General features: G+C 39.5%; 1 protein-coding gene across 1 annotated transcript; it reads left to right on the top strand.

Moving 5' to 3' along the window:
• The first annotated feature begins 49 nt into the window (after positions 1-49).
• Positions 50-27,802, top strand: ttc17 (tetratricopeptide repeat domain 17). The gene is made up of 25 exons (XM_053617051.1): positions 50-253; positions 769-858; positions 3,258-3,427; positions 3,516-3,627; positions 4,305-4,436; positions 4,582-4,691; positions 5,374-5,521; positions 5,632-5,771; positions 8,111-8,271; positions 8,478-8,590; positions 10,091-10,237; positions 13,511-13,626; positions 14,070-14,223; positions 15,409-15,480; positions 15,745-15,969; positions 16,878-17,064; positions 19,049-19,174; positions 19,313-19,569; positions 19,776-19,926; positions 20,043-20,163; positions 20,595-20,754; positions 20,846-20,929; positions 22,206-22,325; positions 26,028-26,171; positions 26,259-27,802. The coding sequence occupies exons 1-25, from the start codon at positions 56-58 to the stop codon at positions 26,388-26,390; spliced, it is 3,570 nt and encodes a 1,189-aa protein (XP_053473026.1). The 5' UTR covers positions 50-55; the 3' UTR covers positions 26,391-27,802.

Below are 27,802 nucleotides of genomic sequence, written 5' to 3' on the forward strand. Positions count from 1 at the left end.
AGCGCAGGAGGTGGGGCTTGTTGGAATATGGGTGGGGATAATTACGCCGAAAGGAATGGAATGGATAGCTAGTCAGAAAAAAATGGCGGAAGTCCAGCGACAGAGCTTAGAGAAAAACGGTGTCTCTTTTAATATCTCGTGGAAAGCGTCTGTCCGAGCAAGGATGTTTATCTTTATGTGTATACTTTTAGTCGAACCTGGACGAGCTACAACTCACTGGGTTGTTACAGAAGACGGAAAAATTCAGCAGCAGGTTCGTAGTGTTTGTGTTTGGTTATTTAGCTAACGTTAGCTCCATGTTCCTTATCTAACTTAGCTGAGCCGGCGAGTTAGGTAGCTAGTTAATGTGGTTTAATTGAACCTAAAGCTTGTTATTATAAAGAGCGTCAGGTTATGTGAGTTGTTTTATAACGTTAAAACAGCTGTTAGCCGCTGGATGACAGCTGCATTGAGAAATGCTTCTTGGTTTCCCAGAGGTCATGTAATGTAAGGCATTTTCCACTGTTCAGTACATTAAAGTGCTTCTAATATATTTACACAAGCCTAAAGGTATTCACATGTCTGATGTTTAGCTGGTTTATAATCTATTCCTCTGTGTCTTGTCATCTTAATCATCTCAGACACCTCTAAATGTCACTGACCATGCTTGCTAGATACCTAGTGCAGTCATTATATCATAGATCTGGGTTAACTGTGCAAAACCTGCTTTTTTTTAATTTTTAAAATATGATCTAGTCCTGACAGTGACTCATGCTCATTTGCTTGCAGGTGGATTCTCCGCTTAACTTGAAACACCCACATCATCTAGTCCTTTTCATGCAGCAGGAGACTCGTGTCAACTACCTCAAGAAATTAGAGGTGATGTTCAGACTCGACTATCTGACTGTCAAGTCATGGCTTTAGTATTGTACGCTTCTGTGTGGGTGAAGAGCAGTTTATGAGATATCGGACATAAAAGTTTTGACCTTCCACCTAAAATCCAAAAATCAACAAGTCCTACAGTTGAGGTCATAAGTTTACATATGGCTTACAGAATCTGCCCTGAATAAGCTGTTATATTCTAGCTATCATAACACATTACAACCAATCTTTACATACATATTCACTGATGCTCCAGAAGGCAACACGATACATTAAGGGGGGATAAACTTTTGAACAGGATGATTGGTGTAAATCGGTTCTTTTGTGTTCTGGGAAACATGTAAATATGGTTTATGTTTTACATATGTGTTACATGTCTTATGTAGCTTCAAAAGGGCTGTACTAAATGGAAAAAAATAGATCTTTAAACAAAATTAATTGTAAACTTTAATGTATCGTGTTGTATTCTTGAGCATCAGTGAATGTTTGGACCTTTTGTAATAGTTGTGTACGAGTCCCTCAGTCGTCCTCGGTGTGAAAAGATGGGTCTTATCATCATATAGTGGCTGTTGGAAACGGGTTAAATATGCAGAATATGCTAGAAAAGGAGAGAATGTGCAGGACCTGGAGGATTTCTCTGAAGAACAGTGGGCAGTTTAACTGCTCAGGACAAACAAGGGACTCGTGAACAACTCTCACAAAACATAAACACAGTCGCTGATCTGTTATTGAGCAGTTATTATTGTGTGATGTGGACTATATGTAAACATCTGCTATGTGAAATAGCTTCTTCATGCTTGGCAGTACTAAGTTAAAAAAAAACAAACTTTTATGATCTCTTTTATGTTTTATTATTGTTAACATTTTGCAGATTCTGAAAGGCGTATGTAAACTTATGACCTCAACTGTACACGTTCAAGTTGCTTCAAATTTATATTGTTGAAATTCTGAGAGTATATAAGACTTATCGCATTCCTGCTCCCTGACAGTCACCGGCTCGTCTGTTGTTTTCATTGGGGTGAAAAAGAAAGTTGCTCTTTTGGCATGATCTTGAGTGATAACTCAAACCCATAATGTCCTCTGATGTTAAAATGTAAACATGTTAAAACCTCCTATGCAATATGCATACAGATTGGTAGGTGTGGTAATATAATATCCTCTGTGTAAACATCATGGGACATCATCGTGGTAGTGTAAGATTACATAGGAACATATCGCACAAGCCTATGAGCTGTAAACGTAAATTTCAGAAATCAGAAGAGCCTAGGAGCAGAGCCGCTACTTTCATGAGGAGCCAGTTCAGGTGTTTTGGGAAGGATGCCCCCTGGTCAGCTCCCGGTAAAGCCGTATCCGGTACGTCCCACTGGACGGAGGCTCTGGGACAGACCTAGGACCCACTGGAGAGATTTTGTCTCGCAGTAGGTTTGGGACGATCCCCTTGAAGAAGATGGCCGAGGATAAAGAAATCCAAGACAATTAGAAAGGAAATTTTTGTTCAGCGGCCAAACACAGACAGATCATTATTTTTCTTTAACTGTTAGGCTTCATGCGTCTTCTTGACCAATCTCTTAATCTCATTAAATAAATAAGTGGTAATAACCTCAGCCAAAACGTTTTGAGACGATTTAAACCACATTATGATCTTTGTGTCTCCAATAGCTTTTATTTTTCGATGCATCGCTTTTTTTAATCGGCCAAAAAAAAAATCCAAACGAGATATTATCTTTGACATTTCAGTGTAAAATATTTAACAGTATTAAAATGCATTCAAACATACATACTTGTTTCTGTGTAAGAAAACAACCATGTGTTTAGAGTCTGCTAGCTGACGTTCAGCCTTGATTATATGGAGATTTCAGTCAGCGATATTTCATTTAGAATATTTATACCAATGTTTTGCGAAATATGATTACAAAATTACCATAATAATCTTGACATGATGAGTCATAAATACAAGTCAACAGACTAAAGAAAGAGCACAAGAAAATATAGAGGGGGGAAAGTAAACGCCAGTACACCACAACTGTAATTTCAGCAGTATTGAGTGCTAAATTTATCTGATGTTATCCACAATATTCATTTTTCACACTGCGCTGATGAGTGCCAGAACATTTATACATTGTGAAACCAGGGAGTACAGTGTACCGTACCTGTTTTGTACACTTTTTATTACTTTTAAGGTGTAAATGTAGAACATCTACAGCTAAAAGTAGAAGAATAAAATATTCTCCCGTGATGACTTCGTTGTGCCTGATTCGTTTTTGACCCAAATGCCACGCAGAACCTTATAATACTGAGGTCACTGAATGTCACACGCTGATTAAAAATACACTCTCACACATTCCTCAAAGAAATGCTGATTTGCAGTTTCTGTTGTTCTTCTCTGGCCTCCATAGAAGCAGCTAGTTGCCCAGAAAATCCACATTGAAGAGAACGAAGATCGCGACACTGGATTAGAACAGCGTCACTATAAAGAGGATGCTGACTGCGTCACGGCTAAAGTTCCTCTCGGGGATCTGGACCTCTACGATGGCACCTTTATATCCCTGGAGAGCAAAGGCATAAAGTAAAGCAGTTTTGAGGTGTATTCTTGCTATCTGCTGGTTTTGTTTGTGGTACTGTAAAGTAATACATCTTTCTTCTACTTGATACAGTCCTGAAGATTATGTGGATTATATGTCGCCTTTACCTTCAGACCTGGAAAAGCCTGATTGTGCAGAAATCTTTGAGCTCCCCTACAGCATTCATGCGTACCAACATTTAAGGGTAATGCTCTTTTTATTTGCGTAAAGGAAACCTCCAACCTGAAATGCATTAAACGTGTTTAATGATTTATAATTTATAATTTATCATTTGTCAGCGGACGCTGTATTTTTTATTATTCTTGTGAGAAGTTAGCAGCTATGTGATGTCACGGGGGGGCTAAATCTCTGCTGCATCCGTTTCTATAAGTGAAGAAAGAGCTCGTTTCCACTGATGCTATTATTAGCATGTAGTCCATCCATCCATCCATTTTCTATACCGCAGGGGAGCTTGGAGCCTATCCCAGGGAACTCTGGGCAGGGTGCCAACCAATCACAGGGCACAAATGTACACATATTCACACACTACAGACAATTCGGAAACCTACAACACGTGTCTTTGGACTAGGGGAGGGAACCGGAGTACCTGGAGGAAACTCCCGAAGCACGGGAAGAACGTGCAAACTCCCATGGAGGCGGGATTCAAATCCCCAACCCCGGAGGTGTGAGCCAAACGTGCTAACCGTTAAGCCACCTATGTGCACAGATATTCATAAAAAAATACCTTGACCTTGAATGACATGTTAATTACAAAGATTAACATTCAAGTCGTTCTGGGTGGGTTTTTCCTTTAACAGTTCCTACACATACCCTGATCCCCACCCCCTATTTTCTGATTGCTTATTTTGGCTTATCTTTCAGGGTGTACAGGAGAAAGTAAACCTCACATCACCTTTGCTGTCAAAGGATGACCCTATCTTCGATTCTTTATCCCATAAGCTGGGTCATCGCATGGATGAGGTCGGCCATAGAATACACCAGGGTCTTCTGAGGGTGAGGATGTGCCAGTGTACAGAATAATAACGGAGCAGACATGTTTTTGCTCATTTTTATGTTCCTATATATATATATATATATATATATATATATATATATATATATATAAATATATAAAATATTTGGTTTCTTTCATGCTCAGAATTCCTCCTCCTGGGTGCTTTACAATCTGGCCTCCTTCTACTGGCGTATGAAGAACGAGCCAAGGAGAGCCGCGGACTGTGTCATCCGTGCTCTGCACTTCTCTCCCAGGTACAAGCAAATCCTCCTATCTGGATTATACACAGCAGGAATAATTACATACCTCAAGTCGGATTTAGAGTGTACGATTACAGCAGTCTTTTAAGTTTATTACTTGATACACTGTGCACTGTGAAGATCCTCTTACGATGGACCTGTTTACGTCATTAATCAGCACGATCAGGGCGAAAATGAAGTCGTAAACAGAAACAAGCTCTCAGAACAGTAATAGCAATGTACTGTGTAGAGAAATAACGCTTTGAAAGGTGAAGAACAGGAGTTTGGAGCTGTTCGTGGCTGGGGAAAAGAGTACAAAATGAATTGGCAGTTCTTCAAAGTGTGTATTGTGTAATAAGGATACAGGAAGTTGCAATTCATCTGCTGTTTCTTTCTGTGCCATGCCCCTGTTTGTTCTGTCACAATCGAACTTTAATGAGTCGTTCTCTATGCTGCCACAATTCAACAGTCTTTACTTTTGAATCCCACATTTAGTTTACATTGCACCTTTGCTGCTACTCACTGAGCTCAAAAATTCGTATACAACATGCGATTTTGTCTTCAACAGCAAAATCAGGCCCGAACTCTCTCCGTTTAAACACAGCGCATTGTTTTTGCTCTTACGTGACACACCGGTGTGGTCACATCATTCAGCATTTGACTTAAATTTGCATACTGTACAATTTCTTTTTTTTAGGCAGCACAAGGATGTAGCCCTCGTCAACTTGGCAAATATCCTACACCGAGCTCATTTCTCAGCAGATGCCGCCATCTTGGCTCATGCCGCCCTGGACCAGACTACTGATCTGTTTACCAGCCACTACACACTTGGCAACATCTACGCTGTGAGTGCCAAATACTTCGGCAAGCGTAACTCTTTTAGGGTGGTCACATGTAAACACTTTGATTTGACAGTTTATGAGCATGTTTCTCATTCTCTCTTTGACCCTATCAGATGTTGGGGGAGTATAATCACTCAGTGCTCTGCTACGAGCAGGCTCTGCAGTCTCAGCCGGGCTTTGAGCAGGCTCTAAGGAGGAAGCACGCTGTCCTGTGTCAGCAGAAGCTCGAGCAGCGGCTCGAGGCTCAGCACAGGTGAGACAGAGGGAGGGGGAAAAAGGGATGCTCTCTGGGGAGCTGTTCCAGTCAAAAGACATTTCCACAGACCCCCAGCATTAATGTATTTTAGGAAATAAATGATCAAATATCTAAAAAAAAATAAATAAAATAATGTAATAACTAAATAATAACTATAACACATAGACAGAACCTGATGGTACATCTGTGAATTTGGCATCCCATCTCAAAGCATTGAAATAAGTGTTTGGTTTTTGAGATGTTGTAACATGTTTCACTGTAGGTCGATGGCCAAGAGTGATGTCACAGTTCATTCATCTCAAAATCAAACCAAAATCTAACCTAATTAGTGTCATTTGTTTGTTATTTCTCCTTGTAGCAAACTAATGTGTGCCTGTTTTGTTTAGTTGAATGTCTCACATGAATTGATAGCTCAGAAAAAAAAATGTTTCATTCATCTTTCATTGTTCATGACAATATTTATTTTTTTTTACTCTGTGTAGATGCTGATTTGGCTTCAGATTGTTACTATGTTCTTAAAACCATAATCCATGTATGTATGTACAGTTTCTCACAGGAGTGAGTATACCCCTCACATTTTTGTAAATATTTGATTATATCTTTTCATGTGACAACACTGAAGAAATGACACTTTGCTACAATGTAAAGTAGTGAGTGTACAGCTTGTATAACAGTGTAAATTTGCTGTCCCCTCAAATTAACTCAACACACAGCCATTAATGTCTAAACCACTGGCAACAAAAGTGAATACACCCCTAAGTGAAAATGTCCAAACTGGGCCCAAAGTGTCAATATTTTGTGTGGCCATCATTATTTTCCAGCACTGCCTTAACCCTCTTGGGCATGGAGTTCACCAGAGCTTCACAGATTGCTACTGGAGTCCTCATCCACTTCTCCATGACGACTTCACGGAGCTGGTGGATGTTAGAGACCTTGTGCTCCTCCACCTTCTGTTTGAGGATGCCCCACAGATGCTCAATAGGGTTTAGGTCTGGAGACATGCTTGGCCAGTCCATCACCTTCACCCTCAGCTTCTTTAGCAAGGCAGTGGTCATCTTGGAGGTGTGTTTGGGATTGTTATCATGCTGGAATACTGCATATTGATCATGCTCTGCTTCAGTATGTCACTGTACATGTTGGCATTCATGGTTCCCTCAATGAACTGTAGCTCCCCAGTGCCGGCAGCACTCATGCAGCCCCAGACCATGACACTCCCACCACCATGCTTGACTTTAGGCAAGACACACTTGTCTTTGTACTCCTCACCTGGTTGCCGCCACACACGCTTGACACCATCTGAACCAAATAAGTTTATCTTGGTCTCATCTTTAGAAGAGGCTTCCTTCTGGGACGACAGCCATGCAGACCAATTTGATGCAGTGTGCGGCGTATGGTCTGAGCACTGGCAGGCTGACCCCCAACCCCTTCAACCTCTGCAGCAACGCTGGCAGCACTCATACGTCTATTTCCCAAACACAACCTCTGGATTTGATGCTGAGCACGTGCACTCAACTTCTTTGGTCGACCATGGCGAGGCCTGTTCTGAGTGGAATCTGTCCTGTTAAACCGCTGTATGGTCTTGGCCACTGTGCTGCAGCTCAGTGTCAGGGTCTTGGCAATCTTCTTATAGCCTAGGCATCTTTATGTAGCGCAACAATTCTTTTTTTCAGATCCTCAGAGAGTTCTTTGCCATGAGGTGCCATGTTGAACTTCTAGTGACCAGCATGAGGGAGTGTGAGAGCGATGACACCAAATTTAACACACCTGCTCCCCATTCACACCTGAGACCTTGTAACACTAACAAGTCACATGACACCGGGGAGGGAAAATGGCTAATTGGCTAATTTTCACTTAGGGGTGTACTCAGTTTTGTTGCCAGCGGTTTAGACATTAATGGCTGTGTGTTGAGTTATTTTGAGGGGACAGCAAATTTACACTGTTACACAAGCTGTACACTCACTACTTTACATTGTAGCAAAGTGTCATTTCTTCAGTGTTGTCACATGAAAAGATATAATCAAATATTTACAAAAAATGTGAGGGATGTACTCACTTTTGTGAGATATTGTATATGTATGTATGTTATTAGTAAATGTTACATAACAGTTTGGCTCTAAAACTGTTGGAAATGGTGGCCGAATTTTTAAAAATGTTTGCTGGTTCTCTGTGAACAAACACTGGCTCTAGCAGTGGAAAAATTGCGAAGAGTGGAAAACTGGGTATTAAATCACAGATCAGTCAAAAGAGATTTCCCAAGAGGAAATTAGAGTCACACTCAGTCGTTCCTCGGTGTTGTGTGTATGAGCTAGTGCGAGCGCACTGTTTTTGTTTTGCAGATCTCTTCAGCGCACTCTGAATGAACTAAAAGAGTACCAGAAGCAGCACGATCATTACCTGCGGCAGCAGAGCATGCTGGATAAGCACAAGCTGATCCAGGAGGAACAGATTCTACGCAACATCATCCATGAGACACAGATGGCTAAAGAGGCACAGCTTGGTGAGACAGCCTGCCACTCTGCCACTGGCTTGGTTCAGATACATACCCACACAAGTATTTACATGAGTAATATTATGCAACGCCCTTCATAAACAGTAAATAGCTTGGTTAAGTGGGCGTGTCTGGTGTATCGTGGTTTGTGCTCCTTTCTACCCTAACAAATGAACTGATGATGATGATGATGATTCATTTGTGTTTTTTGTCAGGTAACCACCAGATGTGTCATCTAGGCCAGCAGCAGTACAGCCTGTTCTGTCCGTTTGACTTACCTGTCCGTTATCACCGGGGAGATCTGTTTGAGAACGTGCACTACATCCAGGTTAGGCTGAGTAAACATGTTTATGACTAGTTTTAGACTGCAATGCTCAGATACGTGCAGCAGCTTTTAGATTCACTTTGTTGAGGTTAACTCACTATCTGTGTGGTGGTGTTGTTTTTTTAAATTCTTTTTAAAGATGATTCATGATCAAGTGTTTGGTCTATAAATAAAACGTTACTAAGATAGCTCTGAATGTGTAATCAAGCCACCAGAAATCTGTGTGGAATAATAAATAGGGGTTTTTTTAATGCCAAAGAAATTTATCTTGTGTTATAGGTAGTCAGGTTCAAGTTTATTAAAAGACAAACATTGCTTGACACATAAGTACATGAATTAAGGTGTTTTATACATTAAAAGAGACAGTTCTATATAATTAGTAAGTCTAATGATTTACTAAGACAGTATAATACAATTTATATAAATATATAATTAACTACAATTTTATAGGAAGACCCATACTCTTGCTGATTATTCCTATTAAACAGTTATGTGGCTGCAGTGCATAAAATCATGCAGGTACTGGTGTAGAGCTTCAGGTAATGTTTACAGCAAACATTAGAGGGGGGGGGTGATTGATCTCAATGACTCTGACAGTGGCCTGGTTGTTTGTGCCAGATGGGCTGTTTTAAGAATTTCAAAAACATTTTCACACACAAGAGTCTCTAGTGTTTACACAGAATGGTGTGAAAACCAAAAAAAAATACGTCCAGTGATGATCAGTTCTGCAGGCAGAAATGTCTTGTTGATGAGAGAGGTCAGAGGAGGATGGCCAGACTGGGTCGAGGTGACAGGAAGGCTACAGTAACTCCAATAACAACTCTTCACAGCTGTGCTAAGCAGAAAAGTATCTCCGAGTGCACAAAACCTTGAGACAGATATGTTACAACAGCAGAGGACTACATCTGGTTCTGCTCCTGTATGAGAAGTACAGGAATCTGAGGCTGCAGTGGGCACAGACTCACCCAAACTGAATATATCACCTTAGTGTAAGAATAAATGTGAAACATTTTAAAATATCTGGAAAATCTAATTAATAGAGTAGAATAAAATTTCAATATAACTGAAAGCCCTTACAAATAGGGATAACAAGGGGTGTCGTGTAGAATGGTGTCAAGCTGTATGAAGTTTGTTGGATCGGAGGTGTTTGATCAGTGAGTCTACAGCAAGTTCTCTCAGAAGGCGTTTGGGTAGCCCTGCCTAAACAGGGGAAACGTACACCAGAACATGCTGAATGAAGTTGAAATAAATGAAGCAGTACATCTGGTGGGATGTTTCCATGCTTAGCCACTCTTTAGTAGCCTATTGGTTGAAATTTCTTGATAATGTAGATAATGTGAGGTCATCACACAAGGCATTGATGAAGACTTCAATCCCTGAGTCTGAGCATTTTATAAAACAGGAACCAAACCTGTCAAACGTACTGTTTAAAACATTTTTAATGTGAAGGGTATTTTTGATAGTTATGATAGTTGTCTGTGTTTATTGTGCGTACATGTGCAGTTTGGGGAGGAGGTGTCTGTAGCTGGCAGCGTGGCTCTGGTGTCGGAGCTGAGTGTAAACGAGAGCCGAAGCCCAACGCCGTACTCCACTGTGTCTGGAGGAGATGTGCCAGCAGCACACTGGGACAAGGAGTCCTCCTCTAATGCTGTAAGATTTTGTCTCATGCTCTCTGTGTACAAACATATCTGAATACACAATTATGGGGTTTATGTTCTGTCCCACTGTTCTGTGTTCTGGTGTTCAATTGAGTGTGGTAGTGTATTGGTGGTGTCTCTTTCATTGGTATTGGAATGTACAGTCGTGTGAAAAAATAAGTACACCCCATGGAAATGGTTGTTTTTTTTGTTGTGTTTTTATTTTATTTATTTATTTATTTATTTTTTTTTACATATTTGAACAAGCAAACATTTGATCCTCTTTGAAACAGTGCCAATTAATAAAGTTGATACAGTCTGTCAAATGATATATAAAATTTACATTTTGTTGTAATTTTCACAATTTAAATTAACAAAAAACAGATCAGTCACATGGAAAAAGTAAGTACACCCCTACATTTGTCACACCTTCAAATCCATAAAACTAGAAGCAGGTGTTCAAGATTGGGTGCCAGTGATTAGAACCTGCTTTGGGAGTGCAGATGGAACCTGTCTTATTTATACCCCTCTCATATCTAGTGTCTGGTGTTCCCTTTGTTATTGAGGTGTGTGGTGTCACCATGCCAAGATCTAAAGAGTTCTGTAAGGCCTTCAGAAAAAAGGTTGTGGATGCCTAGGAGTCTGGCAAGGGATTTAAAAAGATCTCCAAATTATTTGAAATACATCATTCCACTGTAAGGAAAATCATCTACAAATGGCACAGATTTCAAACGACTGCCAATTTGTCCAGGGCTGACCGTCCCAGCAAATTCAGCCCAAGAGCAGAACATCTGATGCAAAAAGAAGTCTCTAAGAACCCCAAAATGTTCATCACAGGATCTGCTAGTAAGTCTTGCAACTGTTGGTGTCAAAGTGCATGCTTCTACAATCAGAAAGAGATTTCACAAATTTGACCTGCATGGGAGACGTGCCAGGAAAAAGCCTTTGCTGTCTACAACTCTGATTCCAAAAAAGTTGGGACGGGGCAACAAAAGGCTGGTAAAGTAAATGTGACTAAAAAGAAACAGCTAGAAGTTAATTGGCAATAGGTCAATAACATGATTGGGTATAAAAAGAGTATCTTAGTGAGGCAGAGTCTCTCAGAAGTAATGATGGGTAAAGGTTCACCAATCTGCCAAAAACTGCATCTACAATTTGTGGAACAATTTCTGAATAATGTTCCTCAACGTAAAATTGTGAAGACTTTGAATATCTCATCATGTACAGTACATAATATCATCAAAGGATTTTGAGAATCAGTAGAAATCTCTGAGTGCAAAGGACAAGGGTGAAAATCAATATTGCATGCCCCTGATCTTCGGGCTCTCAGGCGGCACCGCATTAAAAACAGGCATGATTCTGTAATGGAAATCACTGCATGGGCTCAGAAACACCTCCAGAACTCACTGTCTGTGAACACAGTTTGCCGTGTCATCCACAAATGCTGGTTAAAGCTCTATCATGCAAAGAAGAAGCCATATGTGAACATGATCCAGAAACACCGCCGTCTTCTCTCGGCTAAAGCTCATTTAAAATGGACTGAGGCAAAGTGGAAAACTGTTCTGTGGTCAAATATAAATTTGAAATTCTTTTTGGAAAGCATCCATGCCGCGTCCTCTAAACTAAAGAGGAGAGGGACCATCCATCTTTTTATCAGCATTCAGTTCAAAAGCCTGCTTCTCTGATTGTATGGGGGTGAATTAGTGCCTATGGAATGGGCAGCTTGCACATCTGGAAAGGCACCATCAATGCTGAAAGGTATATACAGGTTTTAGAGTAACATATGCTTCCATCCAAACAACGTCTTTTTCAGGGAAGTCCTTGCATATTTCAGCAAGACAATGCTAAACCCCATACAGCATCTATTACAACAACATGGCTTCGTAGTAGAAGTGCTTAACTGCCCTGCCTGCAGTAAAGACCTTTCACCAATTGAAAACGCTTGGCCCATCATGAAACGAAAAATACGACAAAGAAGACCCAGGACTGTTGAGTAGCTTGAATCCTGTATCGGACACGAATGGGACAACATTCCTCTCCCAAAACTCCAGCAACTAGTCTCCTCAGTTTCCAGACACATACGGACTGTTGTTAAAAGAAGGGGGGATGCTGCACAGTGGTAAACATGACCCTGTCCCAACTTTTTTTGAGACATGGTGCTGCCATCAAATTCAAAATTTCCTTATTTTTTCCTTAAAATGGTACATTTCCTCAGTTTAAACATTTGATATGTTTTCTATGTTCTATTGCGAATAAAATATGGGTTTATGATATTTGCAATTCATTGCATTCTGTTTTTATTTAGATTCTACCCAGCATCCCAACTTTTTTGGAATTGGGGTTGTAAAAAAAAAAACATTAAAGCAAGACTACAGTTTGCCAATGAGCATATAGACAAAGACCAGGCCTTTTGGAATTATTTGCTCTGGACAGAGACTCTATCAAAGATAGAGTTCTTTGGCCACAGTGAGAGCAGACATGTTTGGCGCAGACCAAAGACAGCTTTTCAGGAGAAGCACCTCATACCAACTGTGAAACACAGTGGTGGAAATGTTATGGTTTGGGGTTGCTTCACTGCCTCAGGGACTGGACAGCTTGCATTTATTGATTCACCTGTGAATTCTGCATCATATCTAAGAGTGCTTGAAGATAATGTGAGTCCATCTGTCTGAAATTTGAACAGAAAGTGGACCTTTCAACAGGATAATGATCCTAAGCACACTAGCAAATCCACCAAGTTATGGCTCAAAGAGCAGAAATGGAGGGTTAAGGCATGGCCTAGTCAAAGCTCGGATTTGAATCCCATTGAATTGGGCAGTACATGCCAGAAAATTCTCAAACATCTTGCAACTGAAAGAATATTGCATGGAAGCTTTGTCTCAAATTCCAGCAAGACTGGTGGACCATTATGCAAAACGTTTACAAGAAGTTATTTCTGCAAAAGGGGTCAATACTAACTTCTGAGGCCGATGGTGTACTTACTTTTTCCACTGAAGAATCACATCTATTGATATTTCTGTTGAATAATGTTTGAAAAAGCTGATTTTCCTTGTGGTTTTGTTCAGGTATATCAACTTCACTAATAGACACTGTTTCAAAGATGATCAAATGTTTGCTTGTCCAAATATGTAAAAAAAAACATAAAATAAATAAAAGTCAACAGTTTCCATTGGGTGTACTTATTTTTCACATGGCTGTACTTATTTTTCACATGGCTGTATGTTTTCCAGGTATTCTCCATCAGAGCTCAGAACCCTAAAGTCTTTCCATGTTGAATGTTAAATAGGAAACCCATAGCATGCTGTGGCCGAGAAGTTCAGACTGTGCTCAGCGTTTTCCCTCCGTTCCCTCTGCTAACCTGCTTCCCACCTTCTTCCTTCCTCCAGAGAGTCATGGCCTCAGGTGAGACAGACAAATGCACTCTCACTCACTCTCAAATTAATCTTGGTAGGGCTTCAATAGACCTGTATTATTGCCCACAACTAACCCCGACATAAGTAACAAAATGGAAAGCTTTCATCCACTTATAATCTATCAAAGAAAAGCTTTTTATTTACTGCATTTACTTTTTTCTCATGGATGCCCGTACAATGTCTCTTATGATTTTTACATAATTCCTCCAAACACAGCAAAATAAAATACACAAAGCTAGCCTGATGTGTATAGCATATAACCAGTTTTGATACAGGATGAATATAGACTTTATATATCACTTTCATTCTCTAATCCTTGTGCACTGCTATGTGCCTTGACCTGCAGCATTTCTACACAAGTTTCAATACTGAGCATTTTACATTCTGAAACATGAAACTCATTCTCATGCTTTCTGTGTCCGCAATGTCCAGGGGAAAGAGTAGCCTGTATGTGAACAGGAGTCCCCCAGTCTCTGCTGAGATCCCAGACTGCAGTTTAAAAGCTCAACCCTTGCTTGGTGACCCTCTGACCTCTGTAGCCTGGGCTTTGCATGGGAAACAGCTGCCTGACCAGCACGCTGCTCAGGTTTGATTGGTGTTCCTTCTTTATTTACACACGAGCATAAAAAAAATACACTGAACCACAGGGCCAAGCAGAGAAAAACTACTGAGCAGTTATAAAATATATTGATGATATTTGGAAAGGTTTAGTTCATACAGTCTCGAGAAAACCAGGGTTCAGCTTCCTGAGCGGTGTAGCATTAATCTTGATTAGCTGAATATCATGGTGCCAATAATTTCCATACTGAACAAAACCATGTCACTAAAAACAGTACTCACCCACATAAGCTATGGGTGCTCCATTTGGATTTCCGTAACAAAATATTTGCATGTCTCCTGATAAAACTTAGGAGTTTAGGAATTTATACAGGACAGGCAAGTTTTAGAAGCTTTTTCCCTTACTAGAATTACAAGCATGATGAGATGGGATATGTTAACATAGTGAGGCTTTATAGAAAAGTAGGATTGTGCTATTTCTCCTGATGAACAATGTTTACCCCCTCTAATTAGTTCCCACTAAAGACGTTATGGGGTAGTAAAATGTGTTACATAGCAGGTATTTTGTTTAAAAAAAAAAAAAAAACCCAGAAAACGTACTTATTTTGCATAGAAATGATCATTTGCATTGAAATGCATTGAAAATTAAGTTTTTGCATTAAACATGATACTTTTAAGCCAGGGTTAAATCAGTCAAACACCTCAGGCATTTTGGAAAGGCTTGCTCTTAGTGGTGCAGATAAAAAAAAAAACAAAACTGATTAGAACCTGTAAAAAAAAAAAGAAAAGAAATTATCCCAGCTCCAAATGTAAAATAGGGAGTTAGTTCTGAGTTCATACTTGCTAATGGATTTTGTTAAGGTGGATAAATATATTAAATATCACGAATCCTGTTTGTGTGCTTTCCTGTAACGAAGCACTGCATAAACGTATGCGCAAATTCTATATGTAAGAAAACTAAACTTTAAAGTTTAGACCAATCATTTTACATTCAACCAAAATTTACATTCAACCTTTTCTGTGGAATAATTATATTCTGTGGAATAATTATATTCTGTGGACTAGTTATATTCTGTGGAATAGTTATATTTGCATAGCCCACAACACATATAGGTGCTGTCGGAGTGAAGAGTGAAGTGGAGTGAATTAAAACATGATAAAGTATGTTAAAACATGTGATTTTGTGTGCATGTACGTGTTTGTTGATATGCAGGTATTGCTGAAGCGTGGTGACGGGTGGACTATGAAACAAATGGGTGCAATGATCGCGAGTACTTTGGAGAAGGTAAGGATGAACGACTGCTTGTAGTGATGATAAAATGTGTTGTCATGACCTCATTTTTGTTCCACATTAGCAGGTGCTTGGAAAAATACTGGTTGGACAGCAAATTTCTGCTCCAGAAAAGAAACACTTCCAGAAATATCGAGGCTAACTATTTTAAGACTAGCTAAATCAGGATGAATGAAGGAATCTGTACTGTAGTGTCAATCTGGTTTGAAGCTTGTGTTTTTTTTTTGTTGGTTTTTTTTGCACTCTCTGTGCATGTAGACAAGTGTTCCACGGTGGCTGGTTCAGAATGAGGCTGGGCTCTTTTGGAGAGCTCAGGGAAACGGTACGCGAGCTCTGCAGTGTCTGCGCCAGGCCCTGCACTCGGCTCCACCTCAACACAAAAACGTGCCACTGGTCAACATGGCCAACTTGCTGCTCCATTACGGCCTGCACCACAAAGCCCAGGAGCTCCTGCAGCAGGCCATGGAGATCAATGCCTCAGAGGTACAGCAGACATATCACTTCCCTTAGGATGTCCCTATCATACATAACCAGCAGTCACAGCAGCTCTGCTTTCCATATAGTTATTTACAAAAGAAAACCTGTCTACTAGTGATTAGTGAAGGAGAAAAGTGTAACATTTTACATAACAATATTTTCAATATTTTGGCATTTTCTAATGAATATATATATATATATATATATTTCTGAAAAGTACAGATTTTCCTAAACTTCATTCAAAGGTTTCACTCCAATACCATTGAAAAATACTGTACCTCCTTCTACATTTATAACCTAAACTAATTATGGAAACACAGCATGTCTGTCAAATTTAAAAGAATTATAAGTTTACAATGGGAAGTAACTTTGATTATTAGCAACACCTGAGATAGAAGTCCTCCATGGCATATTTAGCCAGCAAGGTTTTAGACATCTTTAGGCAGATTGACTGCATTTGCTGCTGCATCTGTTTAATTGGTTCCTTACCCAATATGATCTTTGCATACATGCACCAAGGCAAGGTTAGAACCTAACATAAATCAAGCTTTTTCATGGCATTTCGGTCAAAATATTGCCAACATCTGATGGGTTTTCCCAAATGGTCAGTTGCCTGTTATGCACGTTAACGTTTTTCACCATGTACACAACACTTAAATTAAAACGTGCCCACAATTATCAATACGTATTCAAACATACAAAGAAAATAAAGCTTACCGTGCAAAACTGCTGAACTGTTCATTTTTAGGATTATACCACAAATCTAGCAGCCTTCACTTACTAGGTTTAGACTATTACTTTTTATTTTTATAAATAACAGAGCTTTTTGACGGAGTTAGTTTCGAGTGAACTCTTCTGACTGACCAGTATCCTCCTGTGTTTGACTGATGTTCGTGTTCACTCATTGCATTAAGCCTCACACTCTGCTGAGCATGGTGAGTGTGCAGCTCTCTCGAGGGAACCTGACTGGTGCGTTGACCCTGTTCCGGCATGCCCTGTCTCTGAGTGGCAGCTGTAGCCAATGCCGTGCCAGCCTGCCTCTACTGCGCTGCCTGCAGTTCTACCCTTTCCTCTACAAGCTCCAGCACCAGGCCTGTCAGCGTGAGTTCTGCTGCCACTAATAGCTGCACTGATAATCATATTGCTCAAAAATCGACAATAAGGTGTTTTATAGTTAATTCCATTGTTTAGTCAGTAGAAACATTTTATATCTATCATTAAACTTGCAATATTGTTAATATATGTATGGTAGTAGTGTTTTAGTGATATAAATCTTGCCGTACTCTCAGGTGAAGTTTATATTAACCTGAGTTTACCCCAGACTGCTACCATATTGCACCATCCTCCTTTCCCTGTCTTGTAGTCTCTTTGCTCTAATCCCTTGTGTTTCAGCCTCGGTTGTGTTGTGGGTCGAGGTCTTTTAATAGCTCAGTCACTGTAATCTCTCATCTGTTTTTAGCTCTCTCTCTCCACTGCATTTTCTATTCTGGGTTTGCCTTCTCTTCCACCTCCCACTCCATCTTTTTTTTTTCCTCTTTTTTTTTCCCCTCTCTCTGCTTCCCCTGTAGTTCAGCATTCTTTTCCCCTGACGCTGTTCCCCATCAAGCCAAAGGGCTTTGAAGTGGAGAAATCTTGCACTCAATAATTCAACAGGCTGAAAATAGCTCAAACTTTATTTAGAGGCTGTTCTACTCTGCAGGGAAAAAATAAATTCATTGTCCTCTTCAAATTTGGGGGAGACACATGCAGTGCTATTGATTCAGGTATTAATAAACTGCCATAGACCTGAGCGCGTTTGCGTTTCATCCCAAGTTTCACTTCTCCTTTTGTAAGTTTTCGCTTTTGTCAACAGCACAAAGAGGACAATTGGAACGTTAAATGAGATATATTCTGAAAACGATTTGCCTGCTTTGCTTCGATTGGCATAGAGTGCAATCAAGTGCAGCTAAAGAGACATTAGGCACAGCATTGTAGTGAACTCAAAACTAATTTTGATGGCATGTGAAAAAGAGCCTTGAGAGTTATATCATTCCTGCTCTAAAGCAGCAACTTAATTTGTTCCCTAAAGACAAACACCCCATAGCAAGTGAAAAACGTTCGTTTTCAATCCTACAACTGCTCTCACAAGTCCTGATATGTGGGCAAACATTAAGTTAAAAAAAACACTGACTTTCAAGAAGCTTTATTGTTAGCTTATTGCCTGTTATAAGATAACATCACACAAATGACTACTTTTGATAAACTTTAGTGTAAACTTACTGCTCGGAAATTTCGCAATCAAATATTTCAATAATTGGAAATTTCGTCCGGCAAACAATCTCGGCCGAAAATGTCAGTTTCGGTTTTTGGCCGAAATAGAAAAAAGGCCGAAAATATGATCTGAAAATATATCCCGCTCCGTCCCTCAGTGCTCGGTGCTCAGATTTCACTCTTGATCTAGCTGACGGTTATCATTGCATTGCAACATTACTGCATCCGCGATTTAAAAAAACTGAGAAAAAGGCAGAGAAAAAGCAGCGTGCACGGGAAATGATACAGGTAGAGCTGGAGGTGATGAATACATCCGCTGAAGTGTCGACGCGCAGCACAGAGCAAAGTGTGCCCGAGAAACCGATGCGTACAAGTGGTGATGAATTGATTAAATTCAAAAAAGTCTAATATTAATACAATTATACAAAAAAAACTATTTTAAAATGGGTTTAAGAAAAATTCATTTTCGGTTTTCAGCCAACTGTGTCCTGAATTTTCGGCGAGTTTTCCTTTCGGTGCATCACTAAAATATTTTGCTTCTCCTCTTCCTCATATATATTGCATCAGACTCTGGTTGAGGGACAGCAGCTGTATTTCTGAATTTGCTCATGTTGACTAATAAATATGAATGCATTTTGTGATCAACTTTAGGAGTGTTAATGGCTATGTGGTCTTGGTATAAATAGGCTGTGGGTTGGATAGGCAATGAGAAGAACCCTACAACAATTTATAAATATATAATTTTTTGAAGCAGTCGTCTCGGACGTGTATTGTAGACATTTAGTGTCAAAGCAGTAAATTTAGTTTGTGAATATGCTGTGTGTTTGATGTGTAGACGGTTCAGGTTGTGAGAGAATAGAGGACATTGAGGTGAAGGATTGGGAATCTGAGGAAAGGCAAGAAACAAGAAACCAGAATGCCATGCCTGGATCTGCATTAAAGGACTCGCTGCTGTTCGAGAGTAAGTACTCATCTCCCTCCATCTTGGAACCATCATTAACCATCACAATATGTCTTTCTATCTGATTCACATTTGTATTATCTGACTCTTCTCTCTCTCTCTCTCTCTCTCTCTCTCTCTTTCCTCCCACCGCTGTAGAAGTAGTGGTGGACAGTAATGGCTCCGGAGAGGTGGGCCAGCAGGAGCGAGGGGAAGATACGAAAGGAGGGCTGGAAGGTGAAGAGCAGTGGCAGTTGCATGAGGAGCTGATGGGTGCGTTTGAGGGGGCGCTGGATGTGAGCGGGAAGCGCGGGGACTTACGAGGGATCCGTGTTCTGAAAAACGACAGGGTGATGGGGGCCAGCAGCGATGGCGCCTGCTTCGGGAACTGCGAGGATGATGATGGAGCAGAATGGGTAAGCTCTAGATTGTCAGAAAACATCTCCTCTTAGGCTTTTGTGGCTCCAAGGAAATTCTTTTTCCCTTCTGTTATTTTATTTATTTATCTATTTTGCCTAAAATATTTGAACATTATTGTCCTATTCCTGGTGGTTCATGTCTAATAAACACTTAAAAAAATCTGTTCAATGTAAGGTTTTTGTTTGTTGTTCTGGATTTCCAGATCACATTCCAGGTGAAGCGAATGCGGAAGCCCAAGGCGGAGGTTTCTGAGAGCTGGACAGGTGAAGAGGATACCTCTCAGAGTGACTCCTCAGCGGGACAGTCCACCCTGGAGATCAGCGGCCCTACCATCCCTTCACCTGGACCTTCAGGTACGTGCCATATGAACCAACTGCTTTCTTCAATGTGCAGTACACAGCACAGAACTTTTTTAGAGACAGCTGTGTGTGTGTGTGTGTGTGTGTGTGTGTGTGTGTGTGTTTTGCAGGAAGGTGGAAGGACTACAGCAGTCTGGGCTGGCCAGGACCGGAGGAGTGTCAGCGCACACGGCGGGTAGACCTCACTACTGTGGCAAGCACCTGGCTGGCTGTGTCTGCCAAAAATATAGAGTATGCTTATTTATTGGATTTAATTTATACATTCATATCTTTTAGGGTGTTTTCACGTGGACTCTTTGGTGTTAGTTAGATGCAACTTTTACTGTTGATTTCAGTGAGATGAATGAGTTATGGGACAGCAGACACCAGTGCATGGCAAACATCATTTGTTTATCAGTTTACCAGAATTTCACTTTTGCTCGAAAGGTTATTTAGTGGAAATGAAGCACAATAGAATATGAGAGGGTGGCAAATATATAAGCATTAGTTTCACTATTTACTATAATTTTGTTTGTGTGAAAAGAAACATTTCCAAATCTAATCTGTGGGGGCAAAAAAAAAGTGAGGGCATGTGTTCTTCTGATGCCATAACTTAACAAGTGTACGTATATCATTTGCTTATTATCTCTGTCTTCTTTATTTGCTCCATGTTCCCTGTGCAGCATCACAGAACATATAGACTTTGCCACTCCACTGCAGGAGCCTGCTGCAGAACCAGTGTGTAATGCTAATCTGCCAGCCAGCATGCACACTCTAGACCATCTGGGGGGAGTGGCCAACCGCGGCAGCATCCACTATACTGGAGAGAGTCAGCTCAAAGAGGTGTGTGTGTGTGTGTGTGTATTTAGGCTAGTGCATATGGTCTGTTACTAGCAGTCTATCACTCTCTCACCTCACTGTGTTTCTTACTCAGGTGCTGAAAAATTTGGGAAAGGATAAGTTTTTGCCGCAGTCCTTTGAACAAATTGGAACCCGCTTGGCGAAAGTCTTGGAAAAGGTATGGTTGGGGTTTGCTGGTGTCAGAATTGGCCTTTCCCAGTATATGAGCTAAACCATATGTTTATTTTGGATCATCTAATCATCATATACTCTACCGGTCAAAAGTTTGGAGACACTTGACTGAAATGTTTTTCATTATCTTAAAAACCTTTTGATCTGAAGATGTATGATTTAAAATTTTTTGTAAGTTACATTTATATAGCACTTTTCTAGACACTCAAAGCGCTTTACATAGTTTGGGGGGGGGGGGGGGGGGGTGTCCGGTCTCCTCAGTTACCACTAGTGTGTAGCATCCACCTGGATGATGCAACGTCAGCCATAGTTCACCAGAACGCCCACCACACACCAGCTATTAGTGGAGAGAAGTAGACACCCGTAATGTTTTAGTGTTTTAATGTTTGAAATCTAAAAGTATAATCGTGCCAACATATTCATTTCTTTCATTACAAAACTAACATTTTATTTACAAAAATATATTTCTTTAAATGAATGACTTGGCGCGAATTATTCAGAAAAGCAGCCAGTAAGTATCCAGCGTAGGAGGGAACTCCTTTAATACGGTTTAAAAAGCATCTCAGGGGGATTCCTCAAGAAATCGGTCGAGAAAATGCCAAGAATACATTTCTGGAAATTGTAGGCAAAAAGGATGTCTAATTTGATGCTAAAATACTAAATTATTTTGATTTATTTTGGATTTTTTATCACAACATAATTTCCATAGTTCCATTTGTGTTACTCCAGAGTTTTGATGACTTTATTATTATTCTAAAATGTGTGGGGGGGAATTTAAATAAAGAATACGTGTGTTTTAACTTTTGCCTGGTAGTGTATATATGAAGCACTTAAAGTAATATTTTAGCTAAAAATTAAATTTACACTGATCACCTTACCGCAAATATGTTCTAGCTAAGACATGTTTTGCAGGGGTGGACAGATGATAAATTTATTACCTAACCCACCAGACAAGTGGAATTTCCAGCACGCTTCCCATTTGCATGTTTTGGTTGTCCAGAAACATAATTGACGAGGCTATAAAGTGATAGTCAACGTAATGTAATAATGTATGGTTAATTAAGTGCACTAATACAAACTAAGGGAAATAAACGAGTATCTGAATTCCAGGAAGAATGAATGACCGTGTAGCTACAGTTCTTATTCTCTGATATATTCTGATATATCTATGACAAATACCTGTATTGTCTATGGCGATATGTTTGACGGACTGTTCTTAACTGTGTTTATTTTTGTGTGGTGGTTTGGGCCTCGTCTATTAGAACCAGACCTCGTGGGTTCTGTCCAGCATGGCAGCGCTGTACTGGAGAGTGAAGGGCCAGGGGAAGAAGGCAATAGACTGTCTGCGTCAGGCTTTAAACTCTGCTCCTCACCACATGAAGGTACCAATGATCTAATTACTAGTAAACAGTTTTCTCTTGTGCCTAACCTGTGTCTCCTCAGCCTCTGCTCTAACACTGATGTGAGCAGGCCACACTTTTGATTACAGTTATGGCTTAAGAACTGATGAACATTGTAAGAACTGAATAATTGTTGAGCAAAAGAACTCCAAGTTCCGGTAGTGGGCAATATATTGGCAAGGAGGAATGAGTTGTTGGTGTGGTCTTTCTTCCAAATTTCAGTTATTGCATCACATCATTATGAGCTGTTCTCCCTTTTATAGTATATGGATATATCTTTTAGTAAAGTTGTGTAAATATCTGTGTAATCCCTATGGAACAAAAAAAAAATTCTGCTGGATTTAGAAAACTTCTGGAAGTCATACTTGTGTGTATGTTGATGAATGATGAATTCACCCGTAAATTAGCAAGCATACCTAAGTACACAGCATAGCTGATTTGCATGTAGTGATGCCCCCAAAACTCCATCAAAGTTCAAATGCACAGACCGCTGTGAGCACGAAATGATCAGTCAGAAACAGAAGTGGAAATTATTTTGGCTCACTACTATGCCAGTAAAAATATTTAATAATATATGTAATAGTAATAAAAAGCTAACCTATAGAACTAAATCTCCTGTCAGCTGAGGCATTTGTTTATGGCTTACGGCTATGTACGGACAGACTGGCCTGTCCTCCGTTTATATGGACCATTTCTTTTGTCATAATTAAATAAAGTTTTGTTTGTTTTAATTTCTAGGTTTGTTGGCTACCCTTAAACGTCAATAATATGCAACCCCAATTCTGAAAAAGTTGGGACAGTATGGAAAATACAAAAAAACAAACAAAAAGAGTCATTTGAAAATTTAGTTCACCCTGTACTATATTAAAAACACATTATTAACACATTATTTGATATTTTACTTTGTGAATTTAATTTAGTTTTGAAAATATACACTCATTTGAAATCTGATGATGCACTGCAAAAAAGTTGGGACAGTCGTCTATTTACCACTGTGTAACATCACTTTTTCTTGTAATAACACTTAAGTGTTTGGGTGTTGAAGACAGCTGCTGGTTAAGTTTAGCAAGCGGAATTTTCCCTCATTCATCCATTATGCATTTCTTCAGCTGCGCAACTGTATGGGGCCTTCGTTGCCTTATTTTGGCTGCAGGACTGCAGGCAGGCCATGCTAGCACCCGCGTACTCTGCTTACGCAACCATGTGCTTGTAATCCGGCAGAATGAGGTTTGGCTTTGTCCTGCTGGAAAGTGCAGGGACATCCCTGGAAAAGACAACATCTGGATAGCAGCATATGTTGCTCCAAAATGTGTACATATATTTCTGCATTAATGTTGCACTCAAAGATGTGCAAGTTACCCATGCCATGGGCACTGACACACCCACATACCATGACAGACGCTGGCTTTTGGACCTGACACTGATAACAGCTTGGATGGTCCTTTTCCTCTTTGGCCCGGAGAACACGACGGCCGTTTTTGTCCGTGGCGCTTCTGGACGGTGTTGATGTATGGCTTCTCCTTTTTATAGTAAAGTCTTAACTGGCATCTGTGGATGCAGTGGTGAATGGTGTTGACCAACAAAGGTTTACCAAAGTATTCCCGAGCCCATGTCAGGATATCCGTTACAGACTCATGACGGTTTTTAAGACAGTGGCGTCTGAAGGGATTGGAGATCAGATGCGTTCAGAAGTAGTTTTCGGCCCTTGCCTTGAGATTTGACTGGATTCCTAGGATCTTTTAATTATATTGTGCACTGTAGAAGGTAAAATGCCCAAAATCCTACCGATTTGTCTTTGGCGAATGTTGTTTTCAAGGTGTTGGATTATTCTCTGACACATCTGTTGGCAGATTGGCGAGCCTCGATCCATCCTTGCTTTTGAAGGACTAGGCCTTTTTTGGAGGCTCCTTATATACTACTATTAGACAATAGTCTCTCCTGTTTCACATCACCTTCTTATTTCAACTTGTCACATCACTATTAGTCCTAAATTGCCCCTGTCCCAGCTTTTTTGGAATGTGTTACATGTATCAATTTCAAAATAAACATTTACCTTCAAAAAAACTATGCAGTAGATTAGATAAAACATCAAATACCTTGTCTTTATGCCCACGGTTAAATATGGTGGTGGCTCTTTAATTTTTGGGGGCTGATTATCTGCCAGAGGACCTGGACATTTTGTTAGGTACATGGCATCATGGACTCTCAAATATCAACAGATATTAAATGAAAACCTGACTGCCTTTGCCAGAAAGCTTAAAATGAGCCGTGGTTGGATCTTCCAGCGGGACAATGATCCAAAACATACACCAAAATCAACATAAACATAGTTTACTGACCACAAAGTCAGGGTCCTGCCATGGCCATCCCAGTCCCCTGACTTGAAACCCTGTGGGATGAACTGAAGAGGAGGAGGGTCCACCAGCATGGACCTTGACATTTGAAGGATCTGGAGAGATTCTGTATGGAGGAACCGTCTCAGATCCCTTGCCATGTATTCTCCAACCTCATCAGGCATTATAGGAGAAGACTCAGAGCTGTTATCTTGATAAAGGGAGGTAGCACAAAGTATTGACTAAAAGTCTGCCAATAATTGTTGCACACCTATATTTAGCAATTATTTGACCTCCATAAGAGCAGAGTATTTTGTGATTTATTTATTTATTTTTTAACAAAAGATCAAAACGTTAAACAATAAAGACAATTTTTCACAGCCTTCTTTGCTCATATTTACCAAGGGTGCCAATATTAGTGGAGTGCACTGTATAATATAAACTTCTTGTGTAGATGATCATACTAAAGATTCACGCGTAAATCCGTTCGTATACAGCTCGATAAATGAGGCCAGTTGTGAAATGTTGTCACCAATACTGATAGTAAAAGATTTAGATATTAATAGATAAAAAATTAAGCAGACACCAGTAGTTAGGCAAGACTTTACTCATATAATAATCATCATTTAAATCAGTGTAATATCATTAGTAATCTTATCATTATAAGCTTGAATTTGAATCTTTGCAAATAGGGCTGTCGCAGAACCAGATCATGAACAAGTAGCATCTAGTCCTCTCTCTCTCTCTCTCTCTCTCTCTCTCTCTCTCTCTCTCTCTCTCTCTCTCTCTCTCTCTATATATATATATATATATATATATATATATATATATATATATATATATATATATATATATATATATATATATACACACACATATATATATATATATATATATATATATATATATATATATATATATATATATATATATATAATGTGTGTGTGTGTATATATATGTGTGTATATATATAAAACTAAGTATGACCAATTTTGGGATACATTTTGCTAAAAAGTGTTAATTTCCCCCATGTGTGGAGGCTTTTGGGACACCCTATAAGCCTATATTGACCTATAAGCCATTCAAGTCTTTTTTTTAAAATAGCCATCGTGCTTTTAAACATGTAAAGCCAAATCAGAAAGCACACCTGGACCTGATATTTATACTTGGAAGTATTAAAATCTACGTTATTGAATTGTTTGCCTAAATGCAGTATTGAAAAAGGTCCACACTTTGTTCAACACTGCAAATAATCTCACAGTCATCCAAGAGACTACAGCTGAGTACTGCTGCTTTCAGTTTCTACATATACATTTTTAATAAACCCCTGATGATGCCTCTTGTCCTGCAGGATGTTCCCCTGATCAGCCTGGCTAACATCTTCCAGAACGCCCGTCTGTGGGAGGATGCACTCACCGTGGCCCGCATGGCCGTAGAGATCGCTCCTCATTTCGTTGTAAACCATTTTACTCTCGCTAATGTCTACATAGCAATGGTGAGTTCTTGCACTTTAACTGTCATTGATACAAAAGCTGCGTTTCTTCCTCACCTTGCTCACATGTGTACTGCTCTGTTTTTGCAGGAAGAGTTTGAGAAAGCAATGCACTGGTATGAATCCACTCTTAAGCTCCAGCCAGAGTTCGGACCTGCCAAAGACCGCCTTCGTACCATCCAGTGCTACCTTCTGACTAAGAGGGACAGGCGAGCTCCATAAAGACACACACACACACACACAGTGGCACATACATGCATACACATATCTATATATTTAAAAAGAGAAGTGAGGACGTCTTTAGCTCTGTCTGTTTATTTTTGCCACATATCATCCAGGGGTTCAGTTAAACAGAGCAGTTTCTGATCAGAATCTTGTTTTCCAATGTTAAAGAAAAGGTTGTAATCAATAGATCAGTAGATTGGTTTTTTTTATTTATTTATTTTATGGTGTAAGGGTTTTATGTAAAGTTGTTTGCGCAGTTTTAAAAAAACAAAACAAAAACTGACACAATTTGAAAGTGATCCAGATGTTTGCTAGACACAGTTCTACTCCTAAACTTAGTGATAACACATTCAGGTACTAATTCCTGCATCATGACGGTTCAAGTCAGAAACATTAAGAATTTAACGCATAAACATCAGCAGGAAGGGTTGTATGATTGACAAGCATTTCTGAAATGTCTTAATACGGTTATGGCACACAGGTTTTTTTTAAGGCCCGATATTTTATGGATGATTTCTGCAGCATATGAATTTGGCACTCTTTGATTGACAAGTTGAAATAGATACTCAGCACCACAACAACAAAATGATGAATATATACAGTATGGTCGTGTTTTTAAGTTTAGTTTCTTATGGTCAGGATACAGGGAAGATTAAAGCAGACAATAAACCAGTCATCACATCACACAGTACAAGTGTGTTCTACTCGAATTAACTATAAAACAGACATGTTTACTTTTTCATTACTGCACTGAATTAGGCAATAACGATTGATCTTATCCAACCTGATAACTGCAGATTGATATGCTTTTAAGCAAGGTTATTTTAAGTATTTTAATTGCTGAACTTATTATGAAACATTGTTTCTGGATGTATTTTTGGACCATATTCATTTCAGTGTGACTGTAGTTACACTATTATACACCACAATCATATTTTTTTATTGCAACAATTTTAAGATGAATAAATACATATCAGTAATCCATAAAGAATTCATTTACAGTGCCAATATTTTTTTAAGTACACAATATTTTCATAAACTGTCATCTCAGTGTTACATTTTTAGTGTGGTATGACTGACAGAATGTGTTTATAATTATGATTTTTTTTTCTTTCAAAATCGTTCTTGAAATTCAAGATGAACATTTGCCCAAACCCTACACACACACACACACACATCTGTGTTTGTAAAATGTAATACAGCCTTCCATGACTTCTCTCTTTTCATCAAATAATGTTACTGGTCTTAATTAATTAATAAACGCACATTGTTGATGATGATAATGACTATGCTGATGATGATAATAAAATAATATTGTCTATCATAAGTGGTTTACGTGAACCTGAAACAGGGTTGTTTTAATTCTGAAAGACAGATGGAATATGGTTTTTTTTTGGGGTGGTGGGGGG

The sequence above is a fragment of the Ictalurus furcatus genome, chromosome 27 (assembly GCF_023375685.1).
Source record: "Ictalurus furcatus strain D&B chromosome 27, Billie_1.0, whole genome shotgun sequence".
NCBI lineage: Eukaryota > Metazoa > Chordata > Actinopteri > Siluriformes > Ictaluridae > Ictalurus > Ictalurus furcatus.

Coding starts and splice junctions, on each gene's coding strand:
- ttc17 (XM_053617051.1), top strand. CDS start 56: ATGGAATGGATAGCTAGTCAGAAAAAAATGGCGGAAGTCCAGCGACAG. Junction 20,164..20,594: donor GTGTCTGCCAAAAATATAGA/GTATGCTTATTT, acceptor TTCCCTGTGCAG/CATCACAGAACATATAGACT. Junction 20,930..22,205: donor TGGCGAAAGTCTTGGAAAAG/GTATGGTTGGGG, acceptor CTCGTCTATTAG/AACCAGACCTCGTGGGTTCT.